The sequence below is a fragment of the Notothenia coriiceps genome, unplaced genomic scaffold, assembly GCF_000735185.1.
Source record: "Notothenia coriiceps isolate Sejong01 unplaced genomic scaffold, NC01 NC01_scaffold00003521, whole genome shotgun sequence".
In the NCBI taxonomy this organism is placed as follows: Eukaryota; Metazoa; Chordata; class Actinopteri; order Perciformes; family Nototheniidae; genus Notothenia; species Notothenia coriiceps.
This window is the reverse complement of record NW_011336222.1, coordinates 344,530-358,617: the sequence shown is the minus strand read 5'-3', so window position 1 is coordinate 358,617 and position 14,088 is coordinate 344,530. Positions and strand designations below refer to the sequence as shown.

Sequence of the window (14,088 nt, the reverse complement as noted above, 5' to 3'; positions counted from 1 at the left end):
ATTAAATAAACAGGTGTCATATGCGCAACACACACACACACACACACACACACACACACACACACACACACACACACACACACACACACACACACACACACACACACACACACACACACACACACACACACACACACACACACACACACACACACACACACACACACACACACACACACACACACACACACACACACACGCTCTCTCTCTCTTTCAGGTGGGTAGTTTACCTTTGCAGTCACGTGACTCCTGCACCGGGGTAAAGGTGGACAGCTTCGTGCGACTCTGACTGTAATCTGACTGCCGCCCTCACACTGCCAGCCAGTCGACTCTTTCCTGAGTGAGCGAAGTGCGCCTGGAAATTATTGTTTTCGTCCAATATGTCCATCAGTCGGAAGAACTGGTCGGCTTTGTCCAGGTAAGATTATCTGTTGTTTTAAGAGAATATGACACCTTTGGTTAAGCGCTCCATCTGCAGCTGTTGCTTTATATGTTATGGAGGTTAACTTTAGTCACTGAACTAGCAGAAAAGTATCACTCTCAGCAGGACAAAACATAGGCCTAGTTTATAATATTCATCTAGGGATATTATTATATCTGTTCAGATGTGTTGTGTGCCCTTGGAAGCTTTATGAAACAGTGAGTGGTTCCCTATCTCCTTTGTTATCATTGTTAGTAGCCTATAGGCACTTCTAACTTTCTTAGTTTGAATGAAGTCACAGTTGTTGTTTTTTCAGGTTAAAGTCTAGAGATAACTGGAAAATGTGTAGCCTACCGTCTTACCCTTCTGCACTGTGTCTTAACTAACCTGATGTGTTTACTACACACATCCTGCATAACATTAGACCTTATGGTCCATTTAAAGTTGTTCAGACAAGCAACCAACTGTAGTCTAACATTTACAGTTGATGAACAAGTAAAGCAGGTTATGTGTAACCGTTATAACAGTAATCTATCTATATCTATCAACCAAAACAAGTAGGTAATTGGATGAATGTCAAGAGATGAATTATAGCTTTCATTTTGGACATAATTTAGTACTAGATTTCATTTTCTGTTTTACGTCCACATTACCTGATTATGATGTGCGTCTACTATGTGCATTATGACTTTCTTCAGCCTGGCGCGGCAATGGACGGTGGAGGATGAGGAGGAGGTGGAAAGGGAGAGGAGGAGGAGGGTGAAGAGCTCCAACGTTACCGAACTTGGTGATGACCTCAGCCCAACAACCAAAGACACACCCACCAGTGACAGCACCTTTGTGTCCAACAGTGAGATGTCCCAGGGCCTCAGCAGGTTATTTTAACAATTTATTGAAGACCTTTATTCATTTGTACTCGTCCCTGAAAATGATACTCTTGCGGTTGGTGTTTGCTCTGCTCTTCTTCTCTTTTCTCGGTTTGTCCCTCAATTGTATTGTATGTTACAGGGCCATAGGGATGCTAATAGTTATAGTCCATGTATTTTGATGGTAAGCAATTTTAGTGGATGGATTTCAGGAGAGACACTTTTGCCCTATGGGAGTGTGTCATCTATACTCTTCAAACAAACAAAGAAACCTGAAACAAAGCTTTGAAAGTATGAAAAGCTATCAAAAACACCACAAGCCGAGTTCCTGAAGCAGCCTTCAAAGAGAGAGGAACTGTAGGGTGTCTTAATTAAAGAAACCTGATCAGACACACGAGGGACAGTCCTGACCCTCCTGATAATCCATCATATATCTGTCATTCACATGTGTGCTTTTACTTATTTCTTCTCAGTGCCGAGCAGATACAGCTAGACTTTGTGGAGATGCTGCGTACCCGTGATGAAAGAAGGAGGATGAGACATGTGGAGACGCTGAGAAGACAGAAGGAGGTAGGGGAGGAAGAAGGGGAGGCCTGCGGAGGAGAAGCCAGGGTGGAGCTACTGGGGGACATGGAGGAGGAGCAGAGCAGTGCGTTGCCCCCTGTCAAAGCCACATCCAAACCACAACCACCCGAAAAACCAGCCTCTTACAGCCCCACCAACAGCACCAGCACTAACAGACAAGTAAGACCAGAGTCATTTGTTAACCTTTAGTTTAGTTGAATTAAAATGTGGTTATCATAGTTATATGACAACACGACTCAGAGTCTACAGCCATGCTTGCAGCTCTGTGAGGCAGTACTGAGGCACACCGTGCTTTGAGCTAAATGCTAATATGCTGCTGTTAAGGAGGTTTAATGGCAAGTTCAATATCTTAGTATAGTATGTTAACTAATTGTCAATATAAATATTATAAGTATACAAACATAAAGTATACTATACTGAGGCTGAAGGGGGTGTCAGTAGTTGTGCAGGTATTTGGTCTAAACCAAAGAATACAACAAATATACATGTTGAACCGGTTATGCTTATAGATGAAACATCATGGTATTACCAAAGGAAACATTGTCTGAAAACCATAAATGTCAGTACTACATTTTGTGTTAATCTAGGCAGTACATTTTTTTATATTTAATTTAAGGATAAGTGAATACTTTACCTGCTAGTGGGGCTAAAGAAAGGAGAGGGAATCACCAACATCATTAGGATTCATCTTCTTGTGTTCATCCATGTCGTGTCCAAATGTTATGGCAATCCCTCCATTGTTATTAATATATTTCAATATAGGCAAAGTAGTGAACCAACAGTTCAACATTGGTACACCAACAGCCATGCTGCTAGCAATAAAAATAAAGTGGCTTCACTGAAAGACAGGTTTTGACAGATAAACACTCAAATCCAAACTATTGATTTGTCACTCAGTCACAACACAGTGCTACCATTTGAGCCACCCTGCAGTGAGCTTAATCCCAGTTAACTGTTACCCCTCACGGAGGGAGAGTCATGTTAATCATTTTCTAGATTCTACAAAAACAACTTTCCCCCCCAAGGAAAGATATTAATGTATCAAGTTCTGTAAATATGGAAAGACTCAGCAATGCTATTTAGGTGAACAAAGCTAGACATAGAGAGAGTGTATAATGCTCACACACTTGCATGTCATAAGTACTTGTTAGTTATAAAGATTGTTGGTGTACTGAGCTCAAACTATTCCTGTGAATCCAGTGACCATGCAAATCCTCTGTAAAACTTTGATAAGGCGTACTTAAGGTCATTTGTCAGCTTTATCTTTTATTACACAGGCAGGCGGCTCTAACTCAGGGCATCTGCAAATTAGGCCATAACTGCAAAATGTTATGTCATGCAAGGCGTGTCTCAGGTGGCTCTGTTCAAAAGCTTGAATGCTGAGCGCTCATGTTGATCGTCTTTCCTGTTTCTTGTCTTTGTTAGCCCGAAAATGGACAATCGTCGAGAAAAGACCTCGATCCCAAGCCGTCGTCCGACCGGGCTCGCAAGTTTGTCAGGTTAACAAGCACCATTTCTGTCTAACGTTCTTTTATTTAACATGAGTCATCGGGACGGATCAATTATAGATCAAACTTTATTTCAAGATAAGATAAAGGTTATTGATTTCAGGCACGGAAATTAAAGTTCAGCAGAGGAGAAGGGTGTAAACATTGAAAACACAACCAAAGTCAAGAGTTTATTGTTTGAATATCAACCATATGAAGACAAGCATAATGTGCTTTCAAACCAGGCTTCATTTATCTAGACATGGTGTATGGTTTAATATCACATGTTTAATGCAATCTTGCGCATATTGTCTATGACATTTAAGGAACTAGTCATTGAGGCAGCCCGGAACATCTGGTTTTTCTGATTGGCTTAAACAATTCCCCACACCATATGTTGTATTGAGTTTTAAGTCAGCCTCTATTATTCCAAGGATAGACACAGACACACAAATCAACAAAAGGAGTCTCAGGGTGAATGGAGTGCATTATGGACTTTAATACTCTTCAGCTGTACTGTGAGTTGGAACTGGTTCCACATCTTTCACTGACCTTTAGTCCACCTGTGTTTCTGGTGCTGCAGCTCTGTGTCCATCTCACTCGACAAAGGTTCCTCCGCCAGCGGGTGCACAAGTCCCATGAGCCCTCGCTCTCCGACGACCCCCTTCTCGCCTCAAGAACACTGGCCGTCTCCCTGCCAGAGCCCCTCTCCTGGGGGAGCTCAGAGCCCTGTTCAGAATGGACACACACAGGAGGTATTTTAACACACAATGAAATAATAAACCTAGGCTTCATGTTTTGGCTGCTAATTGCTTACACCATTGTTCATAAAGCAGCAGCACCCTCTGGTGTTAAGGGTAAAATGTACAGTCTTTATGTAGATGAGAACAAATTGGCTCTATAGTTGGATCTACCTCCTTGAATGAAAGAAGACATGCTCATAGTATTTTTTTAATTCCAAATAATGATATCTGATCATATGGGGAAGTACAGTTTTTTTCTTTACTTTAACTCAGACCACTGTGAATGGCTCTCCTTCCAACTTCGAACAGACGTCCGAACCAGCGTTTGTCAGACAGAGCTCCAGGACTATATCTTTCAGGGTAAACACATCCAACACACACACATCCAACACACACACATTCTCTTGGCTGAATGCCAACATTCACTTTTGCCTATTTGACTGTTAAAACACGATTTAATCTCGCATCAGCTGTTCGACTATCAGCTCAAGTAATTTGCTTGTGGCTCTCGAGCTTCAGGGTTATGCTAATAGCTGGAGCAATATTGAGAAGCTATTACTGCTGACGCGTTGCTTTGTTAACACCCTAACTCATCACGAGAGACGGGCTGTGCTGGTCATTAGCTGCTGATGTTTGGACGACTGTAAGGACTAAGTAGCTAACAAACTCATACACTCTGGTGCTCTACAGATGATGAAGAAGAAGGAAGAGGAGAGTGCACCGCTGCGGAGGAGGTAAGGAAACATGCTTGTGATTATCTTTTGAGTGACTTTGTGTTAAGTCTACATCAGTTTGATCGCTGATTGCTTTATTTTGTTTTAGTGCAAGTGTGAGGATGGCCTCCGAGAAGTTTGAATCAAACACAGTAAGACTTTAATTTAATGATATTATTTGTTTGTGATGTACTAAAAAAATCCACAAAACTGAATGTCTGTAAAGGTCATATTTATCACATTGCTATATTCTTGTCGGTATGGTATCTTAAGGTATTCCATCTATATTGTCTGGGTTTATAGATCAGACATGCTGATTAGTGCATCAACAATTTTTTCAACCTTTGACAAAATGTGATTGAAAGTGTTTTTAATGTTAATTATCAAGGACCAGGACCAACATGAAGATGAAGACAAAACATCATCTTTCCAGAGACAGTGAGTTTGTATTATTGAATTATAATAATTGTTTTTACTTCTGCGTAAAGTTTGAAATATTGTTATTTTAATAAAAGTGAGTGTACACAGCTTAACTTGTTCAATGTGCTCTCATTTTATCCAGCTCCAAGCAGAGAATTTCTTCCAGGTCCATCCAGGAGAAGATGGAGAGACTGGCCCAGGCTGCACAGGTGAGACTCTCTGAAACAAAACACAATAATTCAACTCCAGAAACTAAACAACTAACCGTCGTTTTCTTACTCTGAACGCTGATTTTGTAAAAACTCTATATGTGCGTAGAAGGGAGAAGTGACTCGTTCTCCAGACGTCACCCAGAGGACTCTGTTCCTGCTGGACGAGGTGTCCAGGAAGAGGGGTCTCTTTGAGAAGGAGCAGCAGGGAGCGGGCCCCCCCAGCCCCGGGGTCTCCAGACAGGTACAGCCATTCATCACAGTCACCCATCAGATCAGCGTGTCCCAGCAGTGCACTGAGATAATTAGCAGGTATGGCTTCTGATTGTTTTCCATCTCTGTCGGAAATTCACAGGAATTTAGGAGCTTCAAATCCGGAATGTCAGACCGGATCTCCAACTGGCTCACCAAGACCAACAACACCGGGTCTTCACACAATCCCACAGTAAGACCATTACTAATAAACTTAGGTTTTGTCCGGTTATCAACCTGAAGGGCCGCCAGATATTTCAGTGTTTAGAGCTGGCGGCCCAATACGTGTTGTCTGCTGCCAAGTTCCCCCCCCATTTCAACACTGTATCTAAGATTTTTAAGAAGTTACACAAGTGTAGCAGCCAGAGGGCAGTAGCAATCTTTCAGCTTCACTGGGAAATGAATGCCTCACACAGTATATTTGCATTCTTCCTGCTGCCAACCCCATATTAGTCAACTCTGACCAAACAATTTCAGATAACTCCATACGATAACAATTATTTATGATTTTTAAATGCATGGCCAACCTCAGTTATTTTATTCTGAAAGCAACATTATCTTTTCCTTTATTGTGTTGGCCATTTGTGGGATGTTTACAGTACAATATGTGAATAACAAAGCCTATCACAATAAAGCATGTTTTCTGATATTTGAATAAATAAATGGTCCATATTAAATAACCACATGGTAAAACCTATTTTGTGTTCCCTGTGTAAATTAAACTTGGGTAACAAAAAATCCTAAAACAATTTTTGCAAATGAACATAAGTTTTAAGGGTAATTAAATAGAACAAACATTAAATATAGGCTTAGAATGTATAATTACAGAAATATTTAAATATATAAGATAGACTTGTATTATTTTGTTTTGTATATGCAGATTTACTGGTTTATACTTCTTTATAGAAAAACAAGGCTAACAAATATCAGTATGTATATATACGGTATATTCAGAGAGTTTATGTTTTGTCTTTTCTGCCTGTTTATCGAGGGCTTTGTGTTGTTGAAATAAGCTTTTAATTTTCTATTTGTAGGACTTGAGAAATGTAGACATCACCAGTAAGAGGAGCCTGTTTGAGAAGAGAGAGGAGGACAGTGCCCAGCCTGGAAAAATCTACAAGTGAAGGCTGTCCTTTTATTATGGTCGGCAGGCACGTTGAAGGTCCCAAACTGCGCTTTTCCATAGCAATATATTCAAATATGACATGAAATGTGTTTATTTAACAATATTTCTTCCCTGTTTGTGCCTGCTGTTTGTAGGAGTAAGGAGAGAGGAGACGATAAGCACTGGAAGATTATTGGATGCCATGACTGACTGATTCTTTTATTTCAATAGAATACTGCTTTTAAATTAAGGACGCTTTACAATCATACACATCTGCATCACTTCTTGAACTACAAATGTGTCAAACACTGAAAATAATTACTGTGTGAGGGAGAGTATTCTGTAAAGAGAGGCGAAGAAAAGTGATACATGTGTTTTAAAACTCTTCAGCTATTTGCCTAACTTACTTTGTGTAATTGTTCTAGCACTTTAAAACGGTGAAGGTCTTAAGGCTAATGACGGCTATACTTTTTACTGAATCGTGGGAATTCTGGAGTCGAAATTGAATGTTTTTGTTAAATCTGCCATAATATACATTTTGTTTTGTTCCATTGAGGGCAATATGTCTAAGAAATAAAATATTTTATTACCACAAATGTCTGTCATACATGTATTTGAATTGCTCACTGAAACACTTTCTAGCGTTAGATGCATATTTACTCTGTAACTTCACTTATCTGCCGGGAGGGGGGGGTGTAGATAAGAGTGGGAAGCCTGTGTCGTGTCAGTGGCAGGTTGCCTTACATGGGTGACAGAATGTGTGTGTGTGGTTTGTGGGTCATTTTCTGCGGGCGACTGTGGCTTTATCTGGATCTTTTTGGCACTGCACACTCACACAGTGGCCTTTTTAGGGAATGATGATAAAGGAGAGTACATGCTATCTAAAAGGTTATTAATAACACAACAAGGGGTCCTAAAGCCTCTTCCCCGTCACGCAGTGTGTCCCTTTACCCCCCGATAGTCACCCCACATTCTCATTAGAGAGGGCAGCCACATCTCCTCTGCTGCACATTAAACCTCTCCATCAGATCCCTTTCTGCATTGCTCTTACTCTGGTAAGTTTAGCTCGGTATTTCTCTCATAATATGTTGATTTAAAGCTGAGAAATTATTCTAGGTTCATTGATGGACTCTGTTTAACGTTCAGATTCACTTCTGCCCACCTGAGCGCTCCCTGTCATGTCTGACAACGAGGAAGCGGTTGAGGAGTATGAGGAGTAGGTTGTTTTAATTTGTATTAATCATAAAAAAGCTCAATTAAACGTGTCTAATGTTTCTGCATGAACGAACCGTACATGTGTCATGTGTAACTGTAAAAGGACATACCCTGTTACACAACATACCTGGCATGGACAGGCATGGAGTTTTCTTTACAGCTATTGAAAGGGCAGATGTATGTTGATGTAATGTGATGATGACTGATGAGTTTGTCACAGAATAAAAATGTATGTGTCTATTTTCCACAGGGTGGTGGATGGTGAGTACTCATGACTCATCACATACAGTAATATCAGCACTGAAAGATGTGATATACTGTTTCAACTAAAGCTGTGTAGTTTGGATAGATGTTTTCTTTAGGTAATCCAGTGAGTTTTATTTAGGAATCTAAGAATTTCTTGTTGAGCCAAAGATTGCACTAGATTGATTTTCTTTGGCAAATCAACAAGTGTTAAAGGTATTTACTCCAGGTCTTTTCTTAATGATTTTATCTTCCTCTAACCTCCATTGATTGTAATAAGTAAAACCATAAGTGATTGTGATTGTGTGTAACATGTTTTACTTTCTCCCTATGTCATTATATTTGTATTTTCCCTCTCTTGTGTATTTTCCTGGCTGTGTGATTCAGAAGAGGAAGCCGCTGAAGGTATGGGACTTTTAAGCTAATCAGTTAACCAAGGAATTATTAGTGGTTATGACTCAGTATTACCAGAACAACAGCAGTGATACACATCAACAGTCAGGTTAGGCTGCCTGTGGTTAAAATGACATTGTTGTGACTAGTGCTGGAGAATTCAGATGCTTTACTTAGGAAAAACGTAATCATAGCACACAGTAAAAAATACTCTGTTACAAGTAAAAGTCCAGCATTTACAAGTAAGTAAAAGTATGTAAAGTTAATCGGAAATAAAAAAATAAAGAAGTGACAGTTGTCATTTATAAAAAAAAAAACAGTTGCTGTGATGAAATATATAATTTGATTGGGATTACTTTGAGGTTATTTTATTACATTTGTTGACAGGACTATCACAATAGGCTCATATATTCTATTCATTAATCTTCTGATTATTTTATTGATAATTTATAGGTTGTTTGTTTTATTAAAATTAAAAATGTAAATAAAAGAAAGGTGTCATCACTATTACCTTGAGTAATTTGAGTACACTTAATGTCTGCTTTCAAAAATAATACTGCCAGTTGGTAAGTACGATTTATAGATTAGCATTTATAATTTTGTCAAGGACATATGGATTAATCGCATAAACTGGCAGACTTGTACGAAATATTTGACAGTTTAAATTATAACAAAGCATTGGATCATTAACTTAATATATTTTTTATGTAACAATTATAATTTGGAAAGTAGTAACAACAACTGCTAATATGTGAAGAGCAAAATATTACCCATTCCTTTGAATGAGTAAGAAAAAGTAGAAAGTGACATGAAAACCAAAATATTTAAGTAAAGTTAGAATACCGCAAACTTGAACTTAATTAAAGTACTCAAGTAAATGCACTTGATTAATTTCCACCACTGGCTGTGACTGAAAGTCATGAATGATTATTACATCAAAATCATTCATGATTGAGTTTCAATGCTTTTTCTATCTTTCCTTTCTTTCTGGGTTTTGCTGGCTGCTGGCTGCTTTGCTAAACGGATCTGTGCTTTTGCTCAGCAGGGGAGCAGGGGGTAGAGGAGGAGGTGGAAGAAGAGGTGGAAGAAGAGGTGGAGGAAGAGGTGGAGGCAGAAAATCATGAGGTGGAGGAAGGTAATGCTTGTGCTTTGAGCTAAAAGCATATTTGTTAACTGTACATGACGGTTGATTTTGTGGACATAGCATTGCAGAGTAGCAGGAGATTTTCTACTTTTAACAACACCCTTTAAATCTGAAATATAAGCCACCACATGTAGTTTAATGGAGCTCTCTACGTACACGCACAGCCTTTAAATTGGTTTTAAAATATAATACAAATCTATCAGTTATCCTGCGAAGCTCAAGACCAATACAGGTAGTGAGATGTAATACTGAACAATATCTCTTTTACATTGGGCAAGTGAGGACTCTGGTGTGGGAGGAAAAAAACATGACTTATTAATCAATAAATAAAACACCAATATATAAAAACTTCTTAAACATAAAAACACAGACAATTATAAAAGTCTAAACAAAGAAACACAAAAATATATACATGAAAATGTAGGCTACATAGAATAAAAAATACAGTTTAAGACGTTGAGTCATTTAGTTCTATTCTGCATTTGTTGTCACATTTATTTAGATATCTATGTCTTTATTTATTTGCATATTAAGGGATTTACATATTTATTTATGATAAATAATCGTCATGATTTGTCCTCTGTAGATTACAACTTGTCAAAAGCCAAAACAAACCATTGTCTGAGTCCACAAAGTCAGTCTCATTGCGCCGCCAGTGATGGAGATATTTCCGCATGCGTCACCTGATAAGGTTTTATATTTGACTTTAACTTCACCAGCTCTTGAGTGCCGTCTGCTTTAAATTCCAGAGGTGGGTCATTCTGAACTAATCCCCTGTTATCTGCTGGCAAGCTTTCCACTCTGGTACAATCCAATCCAAACACCACATTTAAATAATGTGGGGGGGGGGGGGGGGCACGACCCCGACGAGTGCAAACAAGCAGCTGTAATAGCAGGAGTAGGAGAACAAATCTAATTGAATTATGAGTTAGTAGCTCTGCCCTTGTGACAAATAACAGGTCATTGACAAGGGAGAGTTATGGTTCCAGTAAGGCAATGAGTCAATATCACACCCAGTAAGTGTGTGAAGATTTCTAACCGACATGTTATTATTTTCCCGTACAATGGCAGAGACCTTGCAGGAGGAGGACGAGCCTGCTGCAGAGGAAGAGGGCGATGAAGAGCAAGGTGAGGGTTTCGGAGGGGAAAACATGTTGTCAGTGCCGACACTGTTGATAATTTGTCAGCGCGTACGCAGAAAGATGACATCTCAGTGTGGAGTTGGAACAAAGCAACGATGATTAATCTATCTGTAACAATCACTCAGAGACGGGTGGGAAAATGTTCAGTCACACTTCACTTTGGTATGTGACGGTATTCAGTTACTTCAAAATCTTCATGTGTTCCTCCTCTCTCTGTCACAACATTTCGCCACTCGGTGAAAGTAATTCCACGGACCCACCCCCCCCCAGCCCTAAGGCTCTGCTTATAATTCAGAATTCCGTGTTTTCTAAATCAAAAATGTTCAGGCGTTTCTCTCTTGTTGTCAATAATTAGAAGTAGGAGAAATGTTAGTCTAATTCAAAGTCATCATTCCATCCACTCTTTGTGTCAGGAAGGTGTTTTTACATTCACAGATAACACATTTCAACAGTTTGTTCATCTGTTCACACAAATAACATTGAGACAAACGCCCCAAGCGTCACCTGATGTGTTATTATTATATGTCACATGGTTGGTGGGGCCTGACATTTAGGATTGTTCTTGCCAAAACTACATTCCATTAAATTAAATAAACTACATTGTACATATTGCACATATGACAATTAAGAATTTGAACCTTGAGAAGAGGACTTTTTGTATCTCAGAAATAGTTAGTGTCTGCATGATTTGACCTGAGGGTGAGTCCTAAAGACTTTTCCTTTATCTCAGTGGTTCCTAAACTGTGTGATGTGGAATTTGAGAAACCCACACATATAGAAAAAGTTATGAATGAAGTCCTAAATGTTTTTAAGGTCACACTCCTGGTGCTTGCAGTTTTGGCGTTTCCACTCCCCTCTCCGGCATCTGTTGGTCTCGCCACACGGCGGCTGTGGCCTGCCTGATCTTTTGCTCTGTCTGAGTCTGCTGCACACTTACCAAACCTCATTTGACATCCTTTTCCCTGTCTGCTTTAAATGGGTAAACTTCTGCTTGATATAAATAGGCAAATACATTAATTATTTTGTTATCAAGCATTTTATAAGTGATATAGTTGCTTGTTTGTTGGCATTCGTAAATAAACAACGTTTACAGACACATAGAGAGATGGTACATACTTTGGTGTGCGTATGGGACAAAAACTACTACTTGAGTCCCATCAGCAGGACAACGTTTTCACTTAAATTAATATAAACATCTTCTAGCCTTATGAGCACAGCATTTAGAACAGATTCATGGGTTCCTGACGGAGAATAATAGTAACTCTGACAAAAACACACGGTCAAATTTTCAATGTGTCCAATGCTTTGGTTTATGAACAAATGGCTACTATCCTTTCAGCCTAACCTTTACTGCCTTTGCTCACAATGTTTGGTGGAGTGTTATTCAGAGGTCACAGATGCCTTTCCTTCTTTGGCGAGTGATCTCACAGTAATCCAGACAACCTGTCTGGCACGTTGATAATTATGATTTGTGACACTTGCAACACTTTACTTCTGCCACACCCACCAGCACAGATAAGAATACTGTAACTGATGCCATCTGTGCTCTATTTTGATATTTGTCATCTTTTAAGATCTGTTTATGAGATATAGTTGTGTGTTTCTGTCAGTACTCACTTATTTGACACACACTGACAAACTCACACAAGCCTCTCAAGTATCTTATTGTGGTTACAGATGGAGAAGAGGAAGCAGAGGACGGAGAAGGTAACACTGTTGATCTAAATTACATTAAATGAATGTTGGCAGGAAATGTTACCCTGTTTTTCTTGGATATAGTCAGCCTGGATTAGCCTGAGATACATTATCTGCTTAATTTAGTGAACACACTGGCTCCATTGTCATTACCTGCTGGTGTTTCCTGCTAGGATTATGGAATGTTTTGGTAATATTGTGTGTGTGGTCCGGACTAGCCCATTGGTTTTTTGTCTCACACTTCTTGTTTTCTTTCTAAACAGAGGAGGCCAAACCGAAATTTAAGTGAGTACACTCCCTGATACACGCACGCGGAGACACGCACAGAGAGAGAGAGAGAGAGAGAGAGAGAGAGAGAGAGAGAGAGAGAGAGAGAGAGAGAGAGAGAGAGAGAGAGAGAGAGAGAGAGTAGAGTAGAGAGAGAGAGAGAGAGAGAGAGACTCTACAGTGGAGTTATAGAAACCAAATACCCGTTATGAAGTTAAATCTAGGCAACTTAACTGAACTCATATCTGTGGTCATCTTTCACACTGCCTGCAGCTGATTAGCTTAGCACATAAGGTACTTTAAACAGCATTCAGGCCTAAAATAATGCGTAATTTGGCATACTTTAATGTTGCCATTTTGCATCATGTTTACAAATCCTTCAGGCTTAAAAAACGTGCCTCATGCTTATTCCCAATACACTTCCTGTTTACATCCCCCAAAGCATTATGGGAAGCACCACGATAGCCCTAAAACAGTGGTCACCAACCTTTTTAAGCCCAAGATCACCGACCTCGGCCTAGGTGAAAGGCGAGATCTACCTATTGCAGAATTGAGTGAAAAAGACGGCCCAGACAGTGCTTCCAATTTGAGCCCTTTTATATAGGCTAATTGCATCTGAATTACTGTTACAATGAAGGCTCCATAATCAGCTCACAAAATATAGGCAGGGGTAAAGTGCAATTTTTTATTGTGTGAGTGGGGGGGGCGGACCTCACCTCCTCTAGGGGGGTCCTCATCTCCCCTAGGGGGGTCCTCACCTCCTCACCTCCTGTAGGGGGTCCGGGGGGATGCTCCCCTGGGAAGATTTTTTTTTAAATATTGAAGTTGAAAGCATCAATCTGGTGCACTTTGAGAGCAACAAGAGATCTATGGATACATCTCTCAGCACCCGTATGAAACAGAACTGTAAACAGATTTACTTTTTCTTTATAATAATAATAGATTTAATTTGTTAGCGCTTTTACAGGTGCTCAAAGACGCTTTACAGATATAGTGAAGAGAAAAGAAAGGAACAAACAAATAAATATAGTTAAAGTTAAAAGCCAAATAATACAAAAACAATACACACTTTAAAAGACCAGATTGAAGAGGTGAGACTTTGTAAGTTTTTTGAAGGTGGGTGAGGTCGGTGCAGTCTCTGATGGGTTGTGGGAGTGAGTTCCAGAGGGAGGGGGCGAGTGACAGAGA

The 14,088-nt window shown here is 39.7% G+C and overlaps 2 protein-coding genes across 4 annotated transcripts in view; both read left to right on the top strand.

Annotated features, from left to right (window-relative positions):
* Window positions 1-217: 217 nt before the first annotated feature.
* On the top strand, window positions 218-7,375 carry lad1 (ladinin). Of its 2 annotated transcripts, none has more exons than XM_010766668.1 (14): window positions 218-418; window positions 1,120-1,296; window positions 1,761-2,031; window positions 3,298-3,371; window positions 3,943-4,114; window positions 4,376-4,462; window positions 4,793-4,836; window positions 4,925-4,967; window positions 5,204-5,253; window positions 5,378-5,444; window positions 5,554-5,688; window positions 5,800-5,889; window positions 6,731-6,847; window positions 6,957-7,375. In XM_010766668.1, exons 1-13 carry the CDS (start codon window positions 381-383, stop codon window positions 6,818-6,820), a joined length of 1,338 nt encoding a protein of 445 aa, XP_010764970.1. In that variant the 5' UTR covers window positions 218-380; the 3' UTR covers window positions 6,821-6,847; window positions 6,957-7,375. The 2 variants fall into 2 exon arrangements, with proteins under 2 accessions (XP_010764970.1, XP_010764969.1); XM_010766667.1 differs by having other exon boundaries at window positions 6,731-6,858.
* A 391-nt stretch (window positions 7,376-7,766) lies between these two features.
* The window catches only part of tnnt2a (troponin T type 2a (cardiac)), an 11,653-nt gene continuing 5,331 nt past the window's right edge, over window positions 7,767-14,088 (top strand). The window contains exons 1-8 of one of the 2 annotated variants that reach the window (XM_010766665.1): window positions 7,767-7,856; window positions 7,948-8,017; window positions 8,267-8,277; window positions 8,647-8,664; window positions 9,695-9,787; window positions 10,868-10,924; window positions 12,616-12,645; window positions 12,897-12,918. In XM_010766665.1, coding sequence (XP_010764967.1) covers window positions 7,980-8,017; window positions 8,267-8,277; window positions 8,647-8,664; window positions 9,695-9,787; window positions 10,868-10,924; window positions 12,616-12,645; window positions 12,897-12,918 — 269 coding nt within the window. In that variant the 5' untranslated portion in view covers window positions 7,767-7,856; window positions 7,948-7,979. The remainder of the gene's footprint in view (window positions 7,857-7,947; window positions 8,018-8,266; window positions 8,278-8,646; window positions 8,665-9,694; window positions 9,788-10,867; window positions 10,925-12,615; window positions 12,646-12,896; window positions 12,919-14,088) is intronic. The other variant, XM_010766666.1, reaches the window with a different exon arrangement.

Bases quoted from the DNA above. Each gene is read 5' to 3' on its own strand.
- lad1 (XM_010766668.1), top strand. From the start codon at position 381: ATGTCCATCAGTCGGAAGAACTGGTCGGCTTTGTCCAG. The intron at 419-1,119 runs GTAAGATTATCT...GACTTTCTTCAG, and splicing joins AACTGGTCGGCTTTGTCCAG to CCTGGCGCGGCAATGGACGG. The intron at 5,689-5,799 runs GTACAGCCATTC...GGAAATTCACAG, and splicing joins GCCCCGGGGTCTCCAGACAG to GAATTTAGGAGCTTCAAATC.